This window comes from Epinephelus fuscoguttatus, linkage group LG3, assembly GCF_011397635.1.
Source record: "Epinephelus fuscoguttatus linkage group LG3, E.fuscoguttatus.final_Chr_v1".
Lineage (NCBI taxonomy): Eukaryota > Metazoa > Chordata > Actinopteri > Perciformes > Serranidae > Epinephelus > Epinephelus fuscoguttatus.
The window spans coordinates 18773349-18793446 of NC_064754.1; the positions used below are offsets into that span (position 1 = coordinate 18773349).

The following is a 20098-nucleotide window of genomic DNA, read 5'->3' on the forward strand; positions in this document are numbered from 1 at the left end:
TAGAGCCACATTTAGACAGTGTACTGAGGTAGCATGCAGGGAACACAGAGGACAAAACAAATCATCTGAATCATCTGAGTTACAAAAGTATTATTGTTAACCAAAGCAGACAAATCATATACCTGATATTGTTTGTTTATGCCCAAACAAGAGGCGGTTTTTATTATAAGTATTTCCACGACAGTTCACCATCATGCATTTTCATGTCTAATAAAGACAGAAGAGATGAAAATGGGGATTCAAACTGCACTGGTGACGTTGGATCCATGAGGAAGAGTGTATGTGTACAGCATGGAGGACCTAGATAGTGCTGCAATGGTTTATAAAGCAAAGACCTCACAAATTAATCTATAAATAAAACAAATTTTAAAAAAAATAGGCAGGTAGCGATATTCTATATTTTTCTTACTGTCAACAAATTATGCTTTAATACAGTGAAAATGGGTACTGACTTTATTGTGAGTCCATCTCACATAAAGCAGCCCAGTGGCAAATAAGTAAAATGTTGGTATTGTACATTTCTGCAAACCATAGATATGTTACATTTGTACATGTAATACGTATGATGTACATGTATATGAGCTGAGTGTCTTGTCAGGAGGAGGGAATGGTGGATTTGGGATATGTCCAGCTGTGTTTGTAGTGACCAAACCAGGTATTGTAAGCCAAGACATCATGTTTTCCTAATCATAATCAAGTTGTGTTTGTGCCTAAATCTAACAACAGTGTTTTCACAACATGAAATTACAAACTGAAAAGTCAAGTTTCAACATATCCGCAACATATGAAAGTGAGTATATTTTTGAGCGAAGTCATTTGCCATGTATACATTTGTACTAGTCTGCTCTGAATGGTGGCAAATTGGTCCAGTGGTTGGCATTGTCACCTCACAGCAAATGGGTTCCTGGTTCGAACCATGGGGTGGGGGAGCCCTTCTGTGCGGAGTTTGCATGTTCTCCCCATGTTACAGTGGGTTTTCTCCGGCTTCCTCCCACAGTCCAAAGACATGCAGGTTAACTGGTGACTCTAAATTGTCCGTAGGTGTGAATGTGAGCGTGAATGGTTGTCTGTCTCTATGTGTCAGCTCTGTGATAGTCTGGTGACCTGTCCAGGGTGTACCCTGCCTCTCGCCAAATGTCAGCTGTGATAGGCTCCAGCCCCCCCCGCGACCCCTAACAGGATAAGCGGTTACAGAAAATGAATGAATGGATGGATCTGCTCTAAATGCAGGGACTTAGTGAGCCACCTATACTGCAGATACCAAGTTTCCAGTTGCCTGGAAGAAAAAGAAGCACCATCTGTCCTTTGACCACGATGCGATGATGGAATAAAACCCAGCCACCAACCACATCTGGCCACACTTTATATACCAAAATCTAAAAAAGGCAATATTTACATGATGAAGTGCTCGCTGTTACTATCAAAAGACACTGAGATCTCCACTTTTAAAAACTCTTCCTCGAACCTCCATAAGCACCTGGAAGTAAGTTAGCTACCGATATGTTACTATTTCATGTGTAATATTAATCTTTGTTTACTTTTACTTGTATGGCAGTAATTGGACTTTTATTTGAGTAAGGATTTGCAGTGCTCTACCCATCACTGATCTGGGGTTTGCAGAAACATATGATTCCAACATTTGTTCTGACATAAGGTTGTCACTAGAGCACCAAATGTGTATTAGTGACTAGCTGAAACTGGTCCCCAACAAATGCATGACTTACTTGTGTGTAACATTTGCTAAAAATCACAGTGCCCAGCTGGTCTAGGAAATTATTTTGCTTTTGATTAACATTTTCAGTAAGAAACAAATGACTTTGGGCTGAGTACCACAGGCAGGGTAGGGGATTTTGGAAAGCTTGGTTGCTTTTCATGCGATTTATTGACAATGAGAAAATAAAGAATATTGATGGCTTTATCTTCAATTTCAAGAGAAATGTATTATCTTGGCTTTTAACCACTGTGTAATCCAATTTGAAATTACTGGCAGAAATGGCCAAACTTCAATAAACAAAAAAACAAATTAATGATGCCGTTCCAGATTCATTTTTGACCACAGAAATAGCAGTCCAGGAAACAGCTTCACCACAGGGTCCATTAAGCAGCTGTTGTGGAGCTTCTGATCAAATTATTCATCACCAGATGGAGTTCTCCCATTTTTCATTTCATTGTTTTCCCATTGTGAACCTCAGTTGTTGTGCCAACATTGAAAAGAAGTCCTTAAAGTGCTCAGAAAAACTGAAATTTAACATCTGCAATTTCATTAAACCTGGAAAAATACATTTGCTGATGAAGATCCTGTGATATGACCTAAAGCTCCAGACCACTTAATGGACCTTAATGGTGATGATTCATTACTGATGGATTAATTCCATTTGTTTTGTTAATCCATCTTTTTTAATCACACAGAAATGAATGACTTGCTTTATAACCATGCATAAGGCTTTCTGGGTCCTCCATATCACAAAGCAGGAAGACAGCTTAAGGTTTCCATAGCCTCAGGAGGCCGTCCTCGCTGTATGTGGCAATCAGATTCTCATGTGGGTGGTGAGCAATGCCAATTACATCCTTCTCGTGAACCTGTGGGCGCAGAGGAACACAGATTACCACACGTTCTCAGTTTCCCATCAGCCTCACTGTTACCCTGTTAGCCCCCTGCAGGAATTACTACACAGCAGCAGTGACGCAGTCGGAGTATCAAGTGAGACAAAAAAATAACGAGATTAAAAAACACGTGCAGCCCAGCGTGGATGAGCTGCGTCGTCTCACAGACTTTGATAATGAGTGAATATTATCAGCAGAGCTTACGGTCAGCGTTTTCTGCAGCCTTCCTGTCGTATAGTTGAAGCAGTACAGCACTAAGTCTTCTCCCACACAGTAAATCCACTCCCCGCGGGGTGACACGGTGCAGCACACAAAGTCGGCCCTCTCCTTTTTGTCTGAGCTGAAGGTCTTCACCGTCTGACAAGAGAGGGGAAAAGACAAGAGGCCTTTACAAAGATCTTTAGGTAGTTTGTGGGTATCATTAGCCAAACTACAAATAAAATAGACAATAATTGTGGAAAAACACTGTAATTCATTAAGGGAGTTTCAAAGTGTGCTTGCTTTTTATTTGCCATGCTATCGGCTCTAACACCTCATCGTTTCTACACAGTTTTGTTATGTGTCCCGATTTCCGTTCAGTATAAAGAGTACACTCCTACTGGTCAATGCAAGGAAGTGCACCTCTTTATGGATGGATAGAAACCCCACTGCCAAAATGGCAGAAAAGTTATTCTTGAGTTTTTTTCGCTGTCTGATATTGTGGAATATTCTCATGGAGCACAACAGTAATAAAAACAAGAGCAATAATGCATGGTGCCAAATAAGTGTGAGGGTTGGACAGTTTTGTAAAATACGTTGTTCAAAGACATATGATGCACTCTGTATGTTACTCAGCTAGCATGCTGCCAGTGTTAGCTAGCTAAACATGCCGTCCAACTTTTCACGTAGAAAAAAAATTATCAAAAGAACTGTAGCCTATTAACCTGGAAATCCAGATGTCCCGCCCCTAGCAAATTCAAATTTGCTCTGCACGGGGATCTGGCCCCGACAAGCAGAGCCCACTGAATCACCAATCGGATCAATCAGATCAGTCTATCTGACGGCGGCGTAACATGATGATGACAGTGCTGCGCCATAGGAGTCTAAAAGTAAACAGCCAAGATGGCAACTACACTTATCTTTTTCCTTGAAAGAGGAACAGAAGACTAGCCTAGAAGCCTTCGTTTCTAGGAAGGACATTTTTGCCGTTTTGCTGACGGGATACGGCAAAAGCATAATATATCAGTTAGCCCCACTGGTCGGCAAACAGATGGGGCTTAGTGCAATGAATACGTCAAACTCTTTCTAGATTTGAGTCTGGATTTCCAGGCTAGTAGCCTATTACATTTATCAGTCTGTTAGCTAATTTGTTTTTTTGCTAACTTCCGAAATCTGACGCTAAATTTTGGTTTTATCAACATATTCGAGGCAAATTCCAACCAGCAAAAAAATTGGAGGTTGTAAGCAAACACATCAAAGATCGGGTAGGCTCTCATAGGAATGAATGTATTTCCAGTTGACTTGCATACATACACAGAGCTGTGTAAAAACGAGGCATAAAAATAGCGAATAGTAGTCAGTCTGTCATTTGGTCCACCACTTTGGTCCAAACTGAAAATTCTCAACAGCTATTGGATGGATTGCCATGACATTTTGTGCCCGGAGGACAAACCCCATAGATTTTGGTGAAGCTCGACTTCTTCATTATACTGCCATGAGGCTGACATTTTAGGCCTTGTGTGAAATGTTTCAACACTACTAAATGTACTGCCATGAAATTAAGTATAGGTATGTCTCAAGAGGAACAGTAAAACTTAGCAGGTTCTAATTTTGACAAGTGGTTGTTGTCCCGAAAACAACATTCTGTATGATAGCCCTGGGTCAACAACTGCCTCAGCCAATCAACATGATGTCCCTACATTTTCATATAGCTCTGTCATCGGGTCAAAAATCTGTCCAACACTTTAGTTTATGACCAAATACCTCCCAAACTAATGAAGTTACCATCTACCGCAGCTTTATTTTGTGTTTAACGCTAATTAGCTAATGTTAATTAGTGAGCTAACATTAGCTAAATGATGAAACTGTTGAAAATCTGTACGTTAGCATTGTCACTGTTAGTATACTGACGTTAGCTAAAAAGGATTGCTGTGCTAAAGTACAGCTTGACAGATTTGCGAGCATGGCTGTAGAGTAATTTTGTATTTGTTTTTAACACTGAATATCAACAATATGTATGAACATATTTAGAGATTTTCATACCATTTCAAGTGACCATAATTATCACCGTTAAGAATATTATAGCTGTATTGTTAAAATGTGTTGAAAATGTTCAGAAAGTACTGATACACACACTGAAATAGTTTCTCCAAGTTTTATTTTATATTGATGCGTCAGCAGCCTGTCTCTGAAATGCTTGCTGTGTGTCTGTGTCATTGTAGATGAGGACAAGGGACCGGTAGCATCGCTGGGTTTGCCTGCTGCACACCCACTCTGTAAACAATAAGGCTGAAACATTTCTGCAGCGCTGTCATCGCCCTTCACCATGTTTTCATGGTGCCAAACAAACCCACGTTTCACGCAAGGACAGTAGCCTATTTACCATGAGTTTTTGAAAGCACTGTAATAGTAAACAATTTTAATGATAACTGAAATTTGAAAAGCTAATACTAACCATCTAAATATAATGAATATGGTGGATTTCTCACCTGACCGTGCATGTTCATGACGACCACAGTGTCGGAGTGGTTACAAATCACAAACTGCTCCGGATTTTGTGGCAGAGGGATCACATTGTTGACGGGGACTTCTGATGTCTGGGACAGAGACTTCAAAGTGTGGATGCATTCACAGGATTTTGTGTTCCAAATCTAAAATATGCACATAAATATGAAATAAATCCCCCTGGCTGTCACTTCTCACAGTCACATAATACCTATGCAGCACAGACATGAATAATAGTCATATAATTTGGTCATTGTACCTTAACTGTGCCGTCAGATGAGGCGCTGATGATGTGATTTCCATTTTGAGTGAAAGCTGCATCATTTACAAACGATGAATGGCCATTTAACTCCTTTAGTGTCTTGCCTGACCTCAGTTCATGGATTCTGAAAAATGACATTTACATGTTGAAAACACACTGATATTAAAGCTGTTAAAAATTAAAATAAAACAGCAGCTCTGACTCATTAACAAATCAAGTTTATGCAGCTCAAGAGTGGATTCTTCGTGCAGACGAAACGTGTTGCTGAGCTGAGTTATTTTTAGCTCCTGTGGAATGACTGGGTGCAGATTAGCTAAACCATGACAAAACGCCCAATGCTCACTGCTTCACTCCGTCTTGGAGAGGATGATTTTGTAAACAATTCAGACTCCCATCTCGTGGAATTTGCGAGGGGAGAAACACGTTGCAGCTTTGTGCCTGAGCACATGGTCTCTCTCTCAGTTACACCCACACGGCACATGTGCTTCCAACACGGCAGAGAGGCTCAGCCCACATCCCCCAGGAGTCAGAAATAGATATTCAACTCCTCAACTATGAAGGGGATTCGGTGTGTGTGTGTGTGTGTGTGTGTGTGTGTGTGTGTGTGCGTGTGTGTTTGAGGGAGAGACAGAGGAAGTGAAAGACTGACGTTTTTGCCCCAACTTATTTACATTCAGGTGCTCTACTCATGCAAGCAACATGTGACATCAGGCATCAACTGCTGACGTCTGCTGGAGTTATGGGGCTTTTCAAAGGTTTAAAAACAGCTCACTTCAAATTAACTGAAGTGCACCCGAAAATAGAAAAACTATATTAACTGATGCATGATAAAAATCAGAATTTATAATCTGATAATGTGGCTCATAATGGTGCCTTCTCCACTGACCACACAGTTTTTAATTAGAAGCCTCTCCCAAATGGACGATATGTCCATTTAAGTCTTAGATACACCAGCTTTTTCAGTTAATGTGTATTACAGTCATTCTGCTTTTCTTTTCAACTAACTAAGAAAAGAAGAGTCATATATAGTCAAGAGTCATATGGTATATATTTACATCTTCAGGCCACATGTTTTCAGTCTCTCCGTTGTTTTCTTGGAGGGAAGCCTCATGAACAGGTTCTGAACCCCTCAGTGCACCCAGGGAATTTTTTGGCCCTGACACATTTCAGTTGAGGACTGAGATGCTCAATCAGTTAAGGTATAACTTAATTTGGTTACTTAATTAACTTCAAGGGGTTGAAGAGAGAAACAAATGTAATCAATGTAACATTTCAGTTTTTTAAGGGTCAAATTAAAAGATGGGTTTTTTTTTACCAGTTTCTTTTTCCATGTGCTTCTCTGTTTGCCAGTTCTGTTATCGTCTATATGGCTTGTTATGGCAGCGTTTTGCTAATCCATCGTGGGATGTAAAAAGAACAAACTGCCTTCCAGCCTAACTCATATTTATGTGTGCGCCTTTGAAACTTTTGTGAATCATGTCTGAGGTCAGTGAGAACTCTCACTACCTCCCACTGCAGACAAGCAAAATTCTGCCACAACAAAAATCAAGATATTGAAAAAGGCTCCCACCATGTTTTTTGTTTTGTTTCTCTTGTTGCTCTATTGATACAGTAGATCAGATCAGTAGATTCAGTTTTGTGAATTCAGGTATTTACTTTGCTTTTAAAACCTCAAATTGAATTCAATATAAAAGGTATTGAAGTAATTTAATCCACCTTTTTGTGCCCCCCCCCCCCCCCCCCAGTATTTCGATAGGACTTTCCCTAATCTCAGTGTTTACAGCCTAATTCATTGTCATAATTTTTTAACCATTTGAAAAGCTCATCCATACGACTTCCAAGACCCACGGTTTCCCAGCAGAACATTGGATTGTAACAAGATGATCAGTGTTATTCACTTCACCCGTCGTTGTTTTTAATGTTTTGGCTGATCGGTGTATGTGTGCACAGTGTGTTTACAAGTTTATCTTATATAAATAATGTCACCACATATCATAATATAGTGTTGGCCCTGCAAATATGAATTATGTTACATCCCACCTGATGGTCTGGTTAAAGGAAGCACTGAGGATCTGATTGTTGTCCTTGGAGAAGCTCAGACAGGTCACACCTTTGTCGTGAGCATGCTCGAACCTGCGCAGGCACAAGCCGCTCTGGATCTTCCACACCTTCGCCAACGGCACACATTTTTGGGACAGAAGAAGTAATGAGACTACCACCTAAATATCATCATTAACTCAGCTAATAACATCACATTTTTAGTTAGGACACAATGATTGGCTTCTTATGTTGACAAGTATGCAGAATAATATCAAATGACAGTATTGTAAGACAGCAGATCCAAACCTTTATTTTGCCATTCTGAGCTCCGGTTGCCAGAAGATCTGTGTCCTGACTGAAGCACATACACAGCACAGCATCATCCATCATCATGAAGCTGTCCTGAGCCTGGTACTTTAAATCCTAATTCATCCATCAAACACACACACACACACACACACACACACACACACACACACACACACACACACACACACAGAACAGAAAAACAATTCAATAAACCAAATAAATGGATTGAATAAGAGCTTTATTTCTGTGGGTAAAAGTTTAAAATCTCTTTTTGGCCAACAGGGCAGCATTAAAACATCAATAAATACAAACAACATAAACAGATTAAGAAAATGCTAAAAAAATAAAAATAAAAAAATTAAAAAATACCATCCAGTTACAAAGCATGAACAGGTATTAGTTTCCAAAACTATCTAAAATAAAGTCCAAAAATAAATTACAAATACAAAGAAAATAGGAAGTCTCACCATTTTTAAGTGTCATGACATGAATTCTAACTTACCTTACTAAGTTTTCCAGTGTTAAAGTTCCAGACCTCGATGAACCCGTCCACCGATCCAGTGATTAAGTACTTGCCATCAGGAGAGAAGCGGGCGCACTCCACATGTGACCGCCGCCCAAACTGCACATTTTAAACAACACACAGAAAAACGTGATCATCTACTTGGTTTGCTGCCTGAGTCCAGGTGCACTGAGATATATAAGATGTAAGCTAATATCAGGCTGCCTCAGGGAGGTGTTAAGTTTTTCCACCATGCTGCAGTCTGAAGTTGTGTATGCTGACCGCTCAAAAACTTTTAACCTTGGGCAGAGAAACGCAAGGACAAGCAACTCAGGGAGCTCCATCTGGATGTGAGTGATGAGAGCACAGCCAGGGACTAAGACAAGTGCCTTCAGGTGAGTAAAGCAATTACCTGTGTGTCTGTGTGTGTGTGTTTGTGTGTGTGTGTGTGTGTGTGTGTGTGTGCTAGTCTATATTTGGAAGTGACTCATCAATAGAAAGAAAAGTATTATTACTGTAAATACACTGTTTTACTGAATGCAGTAGAATTTGTAATCCTGTGTTTATCAGGTAGTGGTCTACCTTGATGTGGCGGTACAGCTGTGTTGGGAAACTCTCCTTCTCCACCTGTCTGTCCTTGTTGGCAGATGTGTCGATGGTCATGTCGGGTGAGAGATGACCTGGGTAGCCCTGTATTCTCATAGACTGTGGAACAATCAACAGAAAACACTTAGTTGTGGGTGTTTTACTCCACAAATTACAAGATCTCAGCAATATCAAGAATACTAAGAAATGCCAAGTTGAATACATTTCTATTATTTTTATTTCTATTTTAGGTGCCAAACACTGCAGTTCCCTGAATGGCCACTTGAGGCTGGCTCCAGAAGCCAGTCAATCCCGATAGACCCTCATGTTAAAATGCCCAACTTTACAACGAAATAAACATGTTTACAGCCGAGTGCAAAAAAACGGTTTTGGTCTCTATGGCTAATGTCAACATTCATGACATCTAATATAAACTGCTTTCACACCGCTGCGCAGTAACTCGCTGCCTCCGCTCATTTTAGTGAAGGGACGGCAGCAGAGAGGAAGCCATTTCCAACATGGCGGTAGGGGTATGAATCAGTTGCTGCCCACATGCACACACACAGATTTTACTCTGCTGCACCAATTTCACCTTGAGGAACTTCTGGCTGTTGCCACCTGGCTTTGGCTGATCAAATAATGAGGATGTTTGCTATCACCCCCTCGAGGCTTCAGAACGGGAGTCCACAAACTGAAGCGTGACCGCACGGTAGCTACATACTTTACTTTTATGAATTTAGCACACTAACATCTTGTATACAACAGCAACACTATCAGCATTCACAGATAATTTACAGTGTTTAACATAAGTATATTGCATTATGGGCTCTGACAAACAGACCAATTCTGTCAAATATTTCACTGGTACCTGCACAGCCAAGGTGGGAATCTTTCCCTGGAAAAATGTACCACATTCTGTGTTTAAATACTAAAAATAGCCAAAAATCAGTGGGACATATTTCACTGCAAGGTTTGACAGTTTGTTGAAATATTACTGTTTCAGTGCAGGTGAGGATAAACTCTTGGCATACAATCAGCTACTCAAAAAATTGAGCATATCTTACTTTTTAATACCCAAACGACCTTTATGATAAATAATTACATAGACATAAAGGCCAATAAAGTTGATGATATGGGACTAATTTCCCATCTGCTGCTGTCACTTAAACTCCAAGGCATTCTCTTTCAAATTAATCATTCATGACTAAATGAGCAAAAGTCAAAGTTATGGTTAAAAAAAATCCTTAATTATTATTTAGTTAAGAGTGCAACACTCAAAATGTCAGCTAATTTGTTTTATCAGTACTGTGTGGGTGTAGTTTGATCAGATTTGATTGATGTTAGTCGAGTTTTGATGCAAATCTCGAGCAGATTTCAACAGAATTTCCTGAAAATCAGCAAAAGCAAACTAAAGTGAGCTTCCATCTTCTTTGGTTTAGCTAATATTCATTTGCTTTGTTGATACATTTCCATCTCAGCCAAGCATCAAAGTGTTTTGGCAATATATTGACTATTGAGACCTTTTCAAATTTAAAAAAAAAACAAAAAACTGTTATCCTGAAGTATGTGACATCATTTTTTCCCTATTTGAACCCCGCCCACTTCAAACTGGCGAGATCTCTGGAAGATCTCAGGCCAAAAAAATAAAAACTATCCTCTATCATTGAACCAAAGCTTTGGCAGGACAATGTTTGTTTGTGTAGACATCATTACTAATAATTAAAGTCGGGAAAAAAAAAATTTCGGGGCCTTTAAGAGCCTCATTCAGCATCCAAAGGGAGGAGAAATTATGAGGATAGTTTTGGATCTTTGATTCACAAACAAAGAGCGCTGTGGATATTGATTGGCTTCCCTTGATATATAATTAGAGGGAGTATTGAGAGGAATATTGATCAGTATACTCACGCCAACTTGCTCCAGGAGCCCCATGAGGCGAGAAGGGGGCACCACGCTGACCTCTCTCACCAGCGCCTCTGCTATCGCCCTGCGCCTCTTCTCCTTGCTGCTGCCTTTCGGGTATGCCTGCAGCGAGACAGAAAGGATGTCATTTAATAAACAACTTACAGATATAGTTGTGTAATGGGGAAAAAAATCTCTATTGTCTCACCTCACGAGGGTCAAAGTAGGAGCACGTTAGCAGGTTCTCCAAATGCATGTACCTCTCCGGCTGCGTCTGCTTCAACATGATCATGGGGTCAGTTTGTCTGAGGAGTGAGCGAGCTGCTCCCACCTCCCTCATTTCAATGAGCTCCATCACCACCTGTTGAAGACAACAGTGTTCATCACATGCTGCTGATTACAAACTCAAGCCAAGAGGAGTTAATTAGCTGATAAATGCAAAAGCTCACTTGCTCATAAAGGTCAATAAGTGTGTTGTCTGGCAGCTTGAGAGACTCGATGGCCAGCAGGACGGAGTCCCAGTGGCCGTTCTTTATGTCTGCGATGAAGCTGTCGATGCTTTCCACCGTGTTGAGCGAGACGGTGGTTTCCTCCTGTAAGGTGGTCAGTGTTCGGTAGAGGTTGTTCTCCTTGAGGTACTGCATTATCAGGCGGATCACGCTGGAAAAGAGAGGTTCATGTTACGACCACATGCTGACTGATAATCCTTCCTACAAAGCCCATAGGCCTTCTGTAGTATCCTTTGAAGTGCTGGGTGAGGTCATACAAGCAACTGAATTTTTTCTACGAGGGTTAAAGGAGCTGTGTACAACATTCAGAGTCTGATTCGGATTCTCTGCACACAGTCCTCATCATGGAGCTGGCTGAGCTGGCAGCTAACGATGCTAACCATGGGAAAGATGCTGCCGACAGCTAATGGTGTTAACCTTGGGGGAAGGACGGGATACGGTGCTGCACTTCCACGACAAAGCATGGATAGGGATGGTGTTATCAGCTGTAACTGCCGTATGAGCACATTGCAGAGCAGCAGCACCAATGTGCACACACGGTCAGACCATCTACCACAACAACAAACAGAGAAGCTCTTTGCTCAGGACGTCAATACTCCACTGTATCTTTACATAACAAATAGCAGTCTCCTGCTACATTAATGCTCTGAATGACGTTAAAGCTCCTTTAAATTACAAGTTGCACTTTGTGCAAAAGCAACGCCATTAACACTTCTCTGCAGAAGTGATCCTGTTGGTGCGAGATGCTTTCTTTTTCTGGCATATCTTTATCTTTCACAGGATGTCAGTGTTTGTCACTTCTGTCCACTGTAATGACACCAAGTGATAAATTGGACACTAAAACACTGCTTTATATTCTAGATCGTCTGGCTCAACTGTCATAATATCAGCCCTTCCAGTCAAAACAAGACAAGGAGCAGGGATCCTGCTTCATGTCGACTTTTGCCCCACTTCACAGCCATCTGCTGAGCTTTGCCACAATTCTGTTTGCATCCCATTTCCCCTCTGTTGTCACTCCATCAGGCGCCACACTGCAGGACTGTAAGTGTGATTCTCACCAGAGACATGAATCAGTGGCAATGCCTGGTGACTGGGTGATTATCATAATATTCGGCAACAACGTGTACTCCATCCCCACTGTTTCCCCACACTGAGCATCTGACCAAAAAAGGACACACCCACATCCTTGCCAGGGGTGGAGAGCCTATTAAATCAACAGGCACATGTGGATGAAACGCACTGCAAAGCATCCCGGAGCCGCCTCTCTCTGAGCATCATCACCAAGAATATCGGATTAAATGTCTCAAAGCGACCATATAAGCAGGCTCACAGAGGCGACAGTGACCATATGTGCAGCAGCACACTGACTGACCACAATATATACAGTGTTTTGATAAAGAAAGCACGTAGCAGTGATTGTGTGGGAGGTTCCGAGGCAGACTGGGCAAAACGCACATGGGTGACCAAACCAGACGCAGACAATAAATAACATCAGCGTCATGTGAGGACACATGTTACACTTAGAGTATTTAATATAGTTGCGCATTTCTTTAAATCAAATATCATGCATGCATGTCACATCCTTAGAAGTCACATTTTATTGTAAGAAGGAACTTTTAGAAAGATGCAAACATGGCAGCAAAATTTAACAACACCAAACAAGAGATGCAATCTGTCATCTTAACGCGTAATGCACAATTAAGTGTCCATAACAGATCCACACACCTTACATCTAAGACACACTGTTGTCTTCAAGTATAGATACAGAGTTGGTTTTATCATTATTGTTTTTCTGTTTTCAGCATGAAATTATCTCTATAAACTTGCTGTTTACCCCAAAAAACCCAAAGAAAAGTGCACTTACTCCGAGGGTTCCATCTCCACAGCCATGCTGATGTTGTCTCCTGTAGTTGCCACACTGGACTGACGGCTGGGCTCTGCGCTCGCTATAGAGCCACGTGAAGGCAGTGTGCTGAGGACCACCCACTACACGTGCTTCTCTTGTGTCTCGCATTTTTTTGGTGAGGCGGGCAGCAGTCCCAAACCTTGTGACTGCCGCTGCCGCACAAAAACTTGGAGACACACACACACTCTCACACTCACACGCCCTCCCTGACGCATGCCGATGAACGGAGGAAACATTTTCTGGGCACGTTGTGTGCAGGAGACGGGGCTGCGCTCCGAGATGCTGCGGCGGCGGCAGTCAGCCACGACAACAGCGCAGCATCAGCACCACGGACAGAACCTCGTGGCTCAGAGCGTGCTCGCCTGTAGGAACCATTGTACTGGAGCACATAAAAAACCAACACATCGCTCTTAACGTCCTCTAACGGAAAATCACCTCCGTGCTGCTCATCATTATGCAAATGCAGAGCTGGGTGCGCCACGAGCATCTTTGCCTTGACTCAATCCCCTGCATAAGCCTTCACGGTGATTACCAGCCGTCACTGTCTCCTGTAATTACACAGTGCGGGTGTAGTGGTGTAATGGCTTGTGAGTGTTAATCAGCCGCGGTGTTTGCCACTTCAGTGCTCATTGTTTGTTTAATTTGAGTGCGTATAGACCCATACGGCAAATGAACCTGTTGGGAAGCAGGAGCCTCCTTAATCCATGACAGATGTTTCTTATTGTGTGGCGTCGATCCTGCAGAGCATCAAAACACTGCACAACACTGTGATGCAATTGTATGTAGGCCTACTGACATTTAATCTACCTGGTAGATTGCATAGACACACAAATAAGACTGTAATATGCCATTCTCTGACTTGAATGACCTGAAGTGGCATTATTACCTGCGCCTTTATCTTTTAAAGCCTCCTGGTCACTGAGACTAGAGAGGACTTTGCCTTCCTGGTGTCGCAGCTATGTGTTTCAGACCAGCAGCAGCAGTAATACCTCAAGGAAGATTTACTTGACCCCTTGTTTTCCACTGAGGCCTCCAGCATTCTTCCAGACATCAGAATCAGCATTTGTGGTGTATCACTTCTCAAAGGTCTGGAAAGAAAAATACAGCAGGCTCACTTCTGTGTTCTGCTGAGTGTTGTTTGGTGTAGGAAACTATTGATTTGTTCCTGTGTTGTCAATTATCAAAAAGAGTCCCAGGCTCGCCTCGGTTTGTGTGACTTGGCATCTTTATCTTTCATCCGCTGAACGCAGGTCAGAAATCAGCCTATATCCAACCACACAAAATAACACAAAAATAAGAATCTTCCATCCGAATGAATTCTGCTTTTGGACACCTTGTATGAGGAGCTCTGCAGAGCTGTGATGGCCGAGTGGTTAAGGCGTTGGACTCGAAATCCAATGGGGTTTCCCCGCGTAGGTTCAAATCCTACTCACAGCGACTCTTACTTTGATTAATGATTAGATGCAATATTACAAATCTTGAATGACCCTCTTGCCAAGTCTGGTATCTAAACTACATATCCGTCAATACAAGTCCCAGACTAGCCAAGCACACAGGTTCAATAAAATGTGAACATGTCAAGCGATTAATGAGCACAATAAAAAAATTCAAATGTTATTAATAGCCCAAATACTTAACTATGCCCTATTAACTACTAATTTCCTAACAATGTGGGATGGTTTCTGGGGGGAAAACGTGTAATTTGTTACTAATTATAGGGAAAATAGTGAATTACTGAAGGCACTTTCAGTTAATTAAAAAAGTCATATTAATTACAAGCCTTATCTAAAGAGTCTTTCAGTTAGTGCAACACTTCTGCAATTAAAATATGACATTTGTGTACAGATAATCATACAATATGTGCAGAATAAATTAGGAAACAAAGCTCCTGAAAATCCTGAACATTCCTTAACATGATGGTGATGATGATTACATTAGATTTTAAATATATATATATATATTATTAAAACATTTTATTATAATAATAACTTTTAATTTAAGTGGTCAATATGTCTCGTAGCCTACCAGAAAGGACAAAAACAGAGTAAAAAGCGCTCTGACTTAATTAAAGTATCTCCGTTTTATCGTCTCGTCACAGCTGAGTTGACATATCGCGAGAACAGCCAGAGAGCTTCAGAGCAGTCCCAGCACAGGTGAGCGCTAATTGACAATGAGCACGTGATGTGAGCGACAGGTTTCTCCCACAAAGCAGCACTTTGCAGGGTGAGTTTTGTATTTTGTTAAACATATTCTTCAACAGATTAAGTTAAAGAAGTTAAAATGTAAAACATTTACTAATTTCATTTTCCCTTTCTGTTGAAGTGTATGAAATATGCCGCTGAACAACAACCAGGTGAGTGCTGTAGGCCTAGATTGAGCCTCCTTACCTGACAGGGCATCGACACTTGATAAAAAGGCCTAATTTGTCTTTATAATTCATGTACATTCCTAAAAATGTATTTTTGTAGTAAATAATTAGTAAGATGACAGCTTCACATATTATCAATTACAGGTCCCCTAAATAATCTAATTGGGACTGAGAGCCTCAATTTAAATTATTTTATCTGGCAACTTTGGAAAGATTTTTTTAGTGTATTAAATGCCAAAATTACACCCTGCAGAACAATGGTTGAACCTTTTTGTCTGTGTGCTGTTTTCCTGCAGAAGGTGCCAACTGCAGCTGCCAGACTGGCCAAGCTGCCCATAGTTCACTCAGCCTGTACCAAGCTGTCAGAGCTGTACTCTGACACTAAATGCAGCCACCCACACCTGAGGTCTGTGTGTGAGGTGCTGGAGAGCAGCGTGACAGCTGTAGTCTCACCTGTCATCGTTAAACTGGAGCCCCAGAGTAAGTACAGTAAGGACTAACATACTGTGTACTAACATTTATGATATACTTTGGATGTAGTTGTGAACTATGGATGAAAGGAAACAGCCAGTGATTTCACATCAGGGCCGCAACTAATGGTTATTGTTATTAATTTGTTTTTTAGAATAATTAGAAAATGTCAGAATTTAACGAATCAAAAAGCACCTGTTCTCAGGGACTAAGGTGATGATGTCATGATTATTTGGTCCAACAAGTGGTTCAAAATCCAAATATATTCAATTTATAATCAGAAAAACGAGAGCAGAAAACTCTCACATTTCAGAAGTTTTAACCTGTGAATGCTTTGTCTTTTTCCTACTCAGTTATCAAAGCTGTTGATTAATATTCTGTTGAACAGCTAATATAATCACTGATTAATAGTTTTAAGGTCTAATGGACATTAAGGTTTATTGGGGCTCTATCACAGGGCAAGCTTTCCAAGGTCAGTGAGCCAGAGCAGAAAAACCAACCCAGAAAAAGATGTTGGCATGATACATTTCTGCAAACCATGGATACGTTTTACATGTTAACATGTAGCAGACAAACTTAGTTTCTACAATAATGTGGATAATGTGTGGTTAGGTTTAGGCACAAAACCCACATGGTTATAGTTAGGAAAAGATCATGTTTTGGCTTAAAATACCCAGTTTTGGGGGCACAATCCCCACTGAAAACACAACAATGACTTGGTGTGTAGAACTGCTTTTTGTCGCACAGTCACTTCTGGAAAAACAGCAACAAGTCGTTAAAAAAATACTCACTGACCATCTCTACTAAATGATGAAGGACTGCAGATGTTATTGTAGAAATGCGAAAACCTTCAGTAATGGCTTCACTGTCTAAAATATTTCCACAGTTTCCATTGCAAATGATGTTGCATGTAGAAGTCTTGACTGGCTCGAGACTTCTTTCCCAATGATTCACACACCAACAGAGCAGGTAACCTTTTCAGATCTTAATAAGCACCACAAATGCTGCTCAGTTAGCACAAGAAGCTGCAATCATCTCTCCTGCTTTTGTCTGTTTCACCCAGATTGTTGCCTCTGCTAAGGACAAGATGCATGAGATCCAGGGTGTGGTTAGCATCGCAGCTAATGGAACTGTAGACTGTGTGGAGCGCACGGTCTTGTGGCTGACAGGCGGGATACAGCAGACTGAAGCCCAGGCCGACCAGTCACTGCTGGAGAGAGCCATCAGTGTGGCCAGTGTTGGACTGGAATCCGCTCTGATTGTGTCTGAGAGTCTGATGGACCGCGTGCTTCCTCCCACTGAAGAAGATAAAGGTAAACTCAAGTGAAACAGGTAGAAGTTACCCAGACTCATACTTGACTTTATTTTCTTGCTACATGTAGAGGAAGAAGCTCACCTGGTGGAGGGCTTTGAGGCAGCCACACTCAGGAGAAGATACCCTGTGCGACTGGTTTCATTCGCCGTCAAGCTGTGTAGGAGGACCTACAATAGGATGCAGTCTGTTCAGGTGTGTTGTGTGAGTACAGTTTAAATATGAAGCTGCAGCCAGTTATCTTTAGCGTGAAGACTGAAACAGGGAGAGACAGGAGGAGTTCTGCAGTAGATAGCTGACGTTATGTGAGTTTATTGTAAATAAAGCCATGTAATATGTTTTTTTTTTCCTTCCTGGAGTTTCCACTGGTTGCCTGGCAACCTCACAGTGATAACAAGACTTCAGCGTTACCCATCTTCTCATCCAACTCAACTGCAAGAGCTAATAAGCACATTTTTCAAAATGTCGAACTATTTCTTTAACAAAAGGCGGAAGCATGGTTGAGTCTCAAGCACCCTTCCACCTCAGGAGCATGCATGGTTATTGCAAACATGAAATTATTCATGATACTGACTAAATAATGGAGCTATATCTAAGGAATAACATGGTTGTGTACAAATAACTGCAAGATTTAACTCACAAGAATCAAGTACTCTCTAGTTTTTATGTTTTCATTGCAGTCACAATGTGTTGATGAAGCTATGTGATATTTTCGCTTGAAGGGTAAGGTTGAAAAATACCAAACTTACCCTTCAAGCAAAAATGTCACATAGCTTCCTGTGTATAAGTTACTAATGAAGCAACCATTTTTGAAATTGGTCCAGTATTGAGCGAGATAGCTGCAGCTGGCAATATAACCATTTGTGAAATTTGTGCACCATTAATTTACGCAAATATAAACGGAAATTTTATCATCAAAAACACACTTCATTTAAAGTTAACAGAAGCAAAATAAAACTCCTTGGTTCATCTCTCCGCTGTTCCAACAATCACCCACTTTGGTTTTGTTGAAATAAACCCTTAATTCACCCAGTTAGATGTGAAAATATGCTAACCCTACACACCCTAAAATTACTGTTGATTTAAATGGAGTCTGGTGTGTATGCCAATGGTGATTTCAGGTCTGATTATGGTAAAACAAAAACTCCCTAACCAAAAAGATTACCCCTGTAGGGATATTTTCCAAAAGTTGTCACACTTACAATAACAATCTGTGCCCCATCAGTGACAACAACAAGCAGTTACTGGATGTAAATTGATGGTGCTTAGTTGCCTGCAGACACTAAATTGCACATTTTTAGCTGCTGCTGGCTGCAGTAGTCTCTCTCAGTACTGGACCAATTTCAAAAATTGTAGTCACTCAGACAAAAAAGAAAATGTCGGAAAATAGAGTCCAGGTTTGAAAATACCGAAGTTACCCCTTAAATATTTCTGTGACATAAAGCTATGTACTGTCAGTGTAAATTTCACAAGTTTGATGTGGCAGTAACACAAACATGTAACTAGTAAAAAAATTGTTTTAGCATTGTCTTGTCAACAGCTTTTGTTTAAATCAGGTAACCAGCTGGTCAAATAATGGGCCTTTTTCAAAGCAGCCATTTTGACTTGCCAGAACAGAAGCACAGGTGTTACATACCAATTAATTGTCTTTGAGCTAGCATGCACCAGGGCCCTGGGGCAGTGGACTGTAGTCTTAATGAATTTTGTCCTTAACAGTGGTGCTTTCCTACTGTCACGTCAAAATGCGTCGCATGAAAAAAGCCTATTATACCACTTTCAAATTTTTAGCTCAAAGGATGTATTCAAGAAATCAAACCTCGGCTGAATGGTCCCTTCTGACCTTTTCTCAACAGGTGATGGAGAACTTGTCTATGTCTCCAGCTCTGATTCAGGACCTTCGGGCCAGCTGGCTGACCTTGGCCTGGAGCGTCCAGGTGTTGCCTCAGTACCTGCAGAATCAGCTTCTATCTGCGATGTTCTTCGTCTCCCAGATGTACAACTTAGGTTGCCCGCCACCTCAACACCAGCAACTTTATCAGGACAGAAGTTGTCTCAATGCTGCAGAGACCTCAACACACAAAGACGTGGTCCAGGTTCACCCACAACATAAGCCTCCCTTCCGAGTGAGACGGCCAACCAAGACGCCTGCGTTTGACAACGGGTGTAATGTTAAAGGGTGTGTTAGGCGTTGATTACTGTATGTATTTGATGTTTGTACGATGCACATGTCCCACAGCTCCAGAGAGGCGTAACTGAGTATTAAAATAAGCTGAACATTCATCTATGTAGTTTCTTCTTGTCCTTCCAGCAGCTGTTCAGGCAGACAAGCACCCTGTGATGCCTTCATGTGGACACTAAGTCAAAACCTGACAATTAAACATGTTACTATAAAACAAGACACATTCCTGTTTTTAGTGGCATTGCAAAGCTCCCTCTTTAATAGACACTGACCAGCTGTTCAAACTGCACCAACTATATAAAGTTAAATATACCATGACTGTTTTTAAAGTATTTCTTCAATATAGTAATACACCAGTAAATGCAAAGCATTTTTAAACACCTATTTCTTACTGTAACTGAGCAAAGTGTTAGCTCATGGACAGCAACCACTTGTCTGTATCTGGTGGT

The 20098-nt window shown here is 41.1% G+C and overlaps 2 protein-coding genes and 1 non-coding gene across 4 annotated transcripts; 2 read left to right on the forward strand and 1 right to left on the reverse strand.

The window, feature by feature from the left end:
- Nucleotides 1–1960: 1960 nt before the first annotated feature.
- Nucleotides 1961–13822, reverse strand: LOC125886499 (WD40 repeat-containing protein SMU1-like). The gene is made up of 12 exons (XM_049572750.1): nt 13278–13822; nt 11354–11564; nt 11113–11265; nt 10911–11027; nt 9003–9125; nt 8421–8540; nt 7916–8032; nt 7610–7737; nt 5567–5693; nt 5292–5453; nt 2809–2961; nt 1961–2580 (listed from the first exon to the last, which is right to left on the reverse strand). The coding sequence occupies exons 1-12, from the start codon at nt 13301–13303 to the stop codon at nt 2482–2484; spliced, it is 1536 nt and encodes a 511-aa protein (XP_049428707.1). The 5' UTR covers nt 13304–13822; the 3' UTR covers nt 1961–2481.
- A 546-nt stretch (nt 13823–14368) lies between these two features.
- Nucleotides 14369–19733, forward strand: LOC125885853 (perilipin-2-like). 2 transcript variants are annotated; one of them, XM_049571654.1, is made up of 8 exons: nt 14369–14405; nt 15418–15542; nt 15642–15672; nt 15984–16167; nt 17045–17127; nt 17222–17471; nt 17541–17674; nt 19324–19733. In XM_049571654.1, exons 3-8 carry the CDS (start codon nt 15652–15654, stop codon nt 19660–19662), a joined length of 1011 nt encoding a protein of 336 aa, XP_049427611.1. In that variant the 5' UTR covers nt 14369–14405; nt 15418–15542; nt 15642–15651; the 3' UTR covers nt 19663–19733. The 2 variants fall into 2 exon arrangements, with proteins under 2 accessions (XP_049427611.1, XP_049427612.1); XM_049571655.1 differs by having other exon boundaries at nt 17541–17665.
- On the forward strand, nt 14675–14756 carry trnas-cga (transfer RNA serine (anticodon CGA)). Its single transcript has one exon. It is a non-coding gene; the product is annotated as a tRNA-Ser (tRNA).
- Nucleotides 19734–20098: the final 365 nt, after the last annotated feature.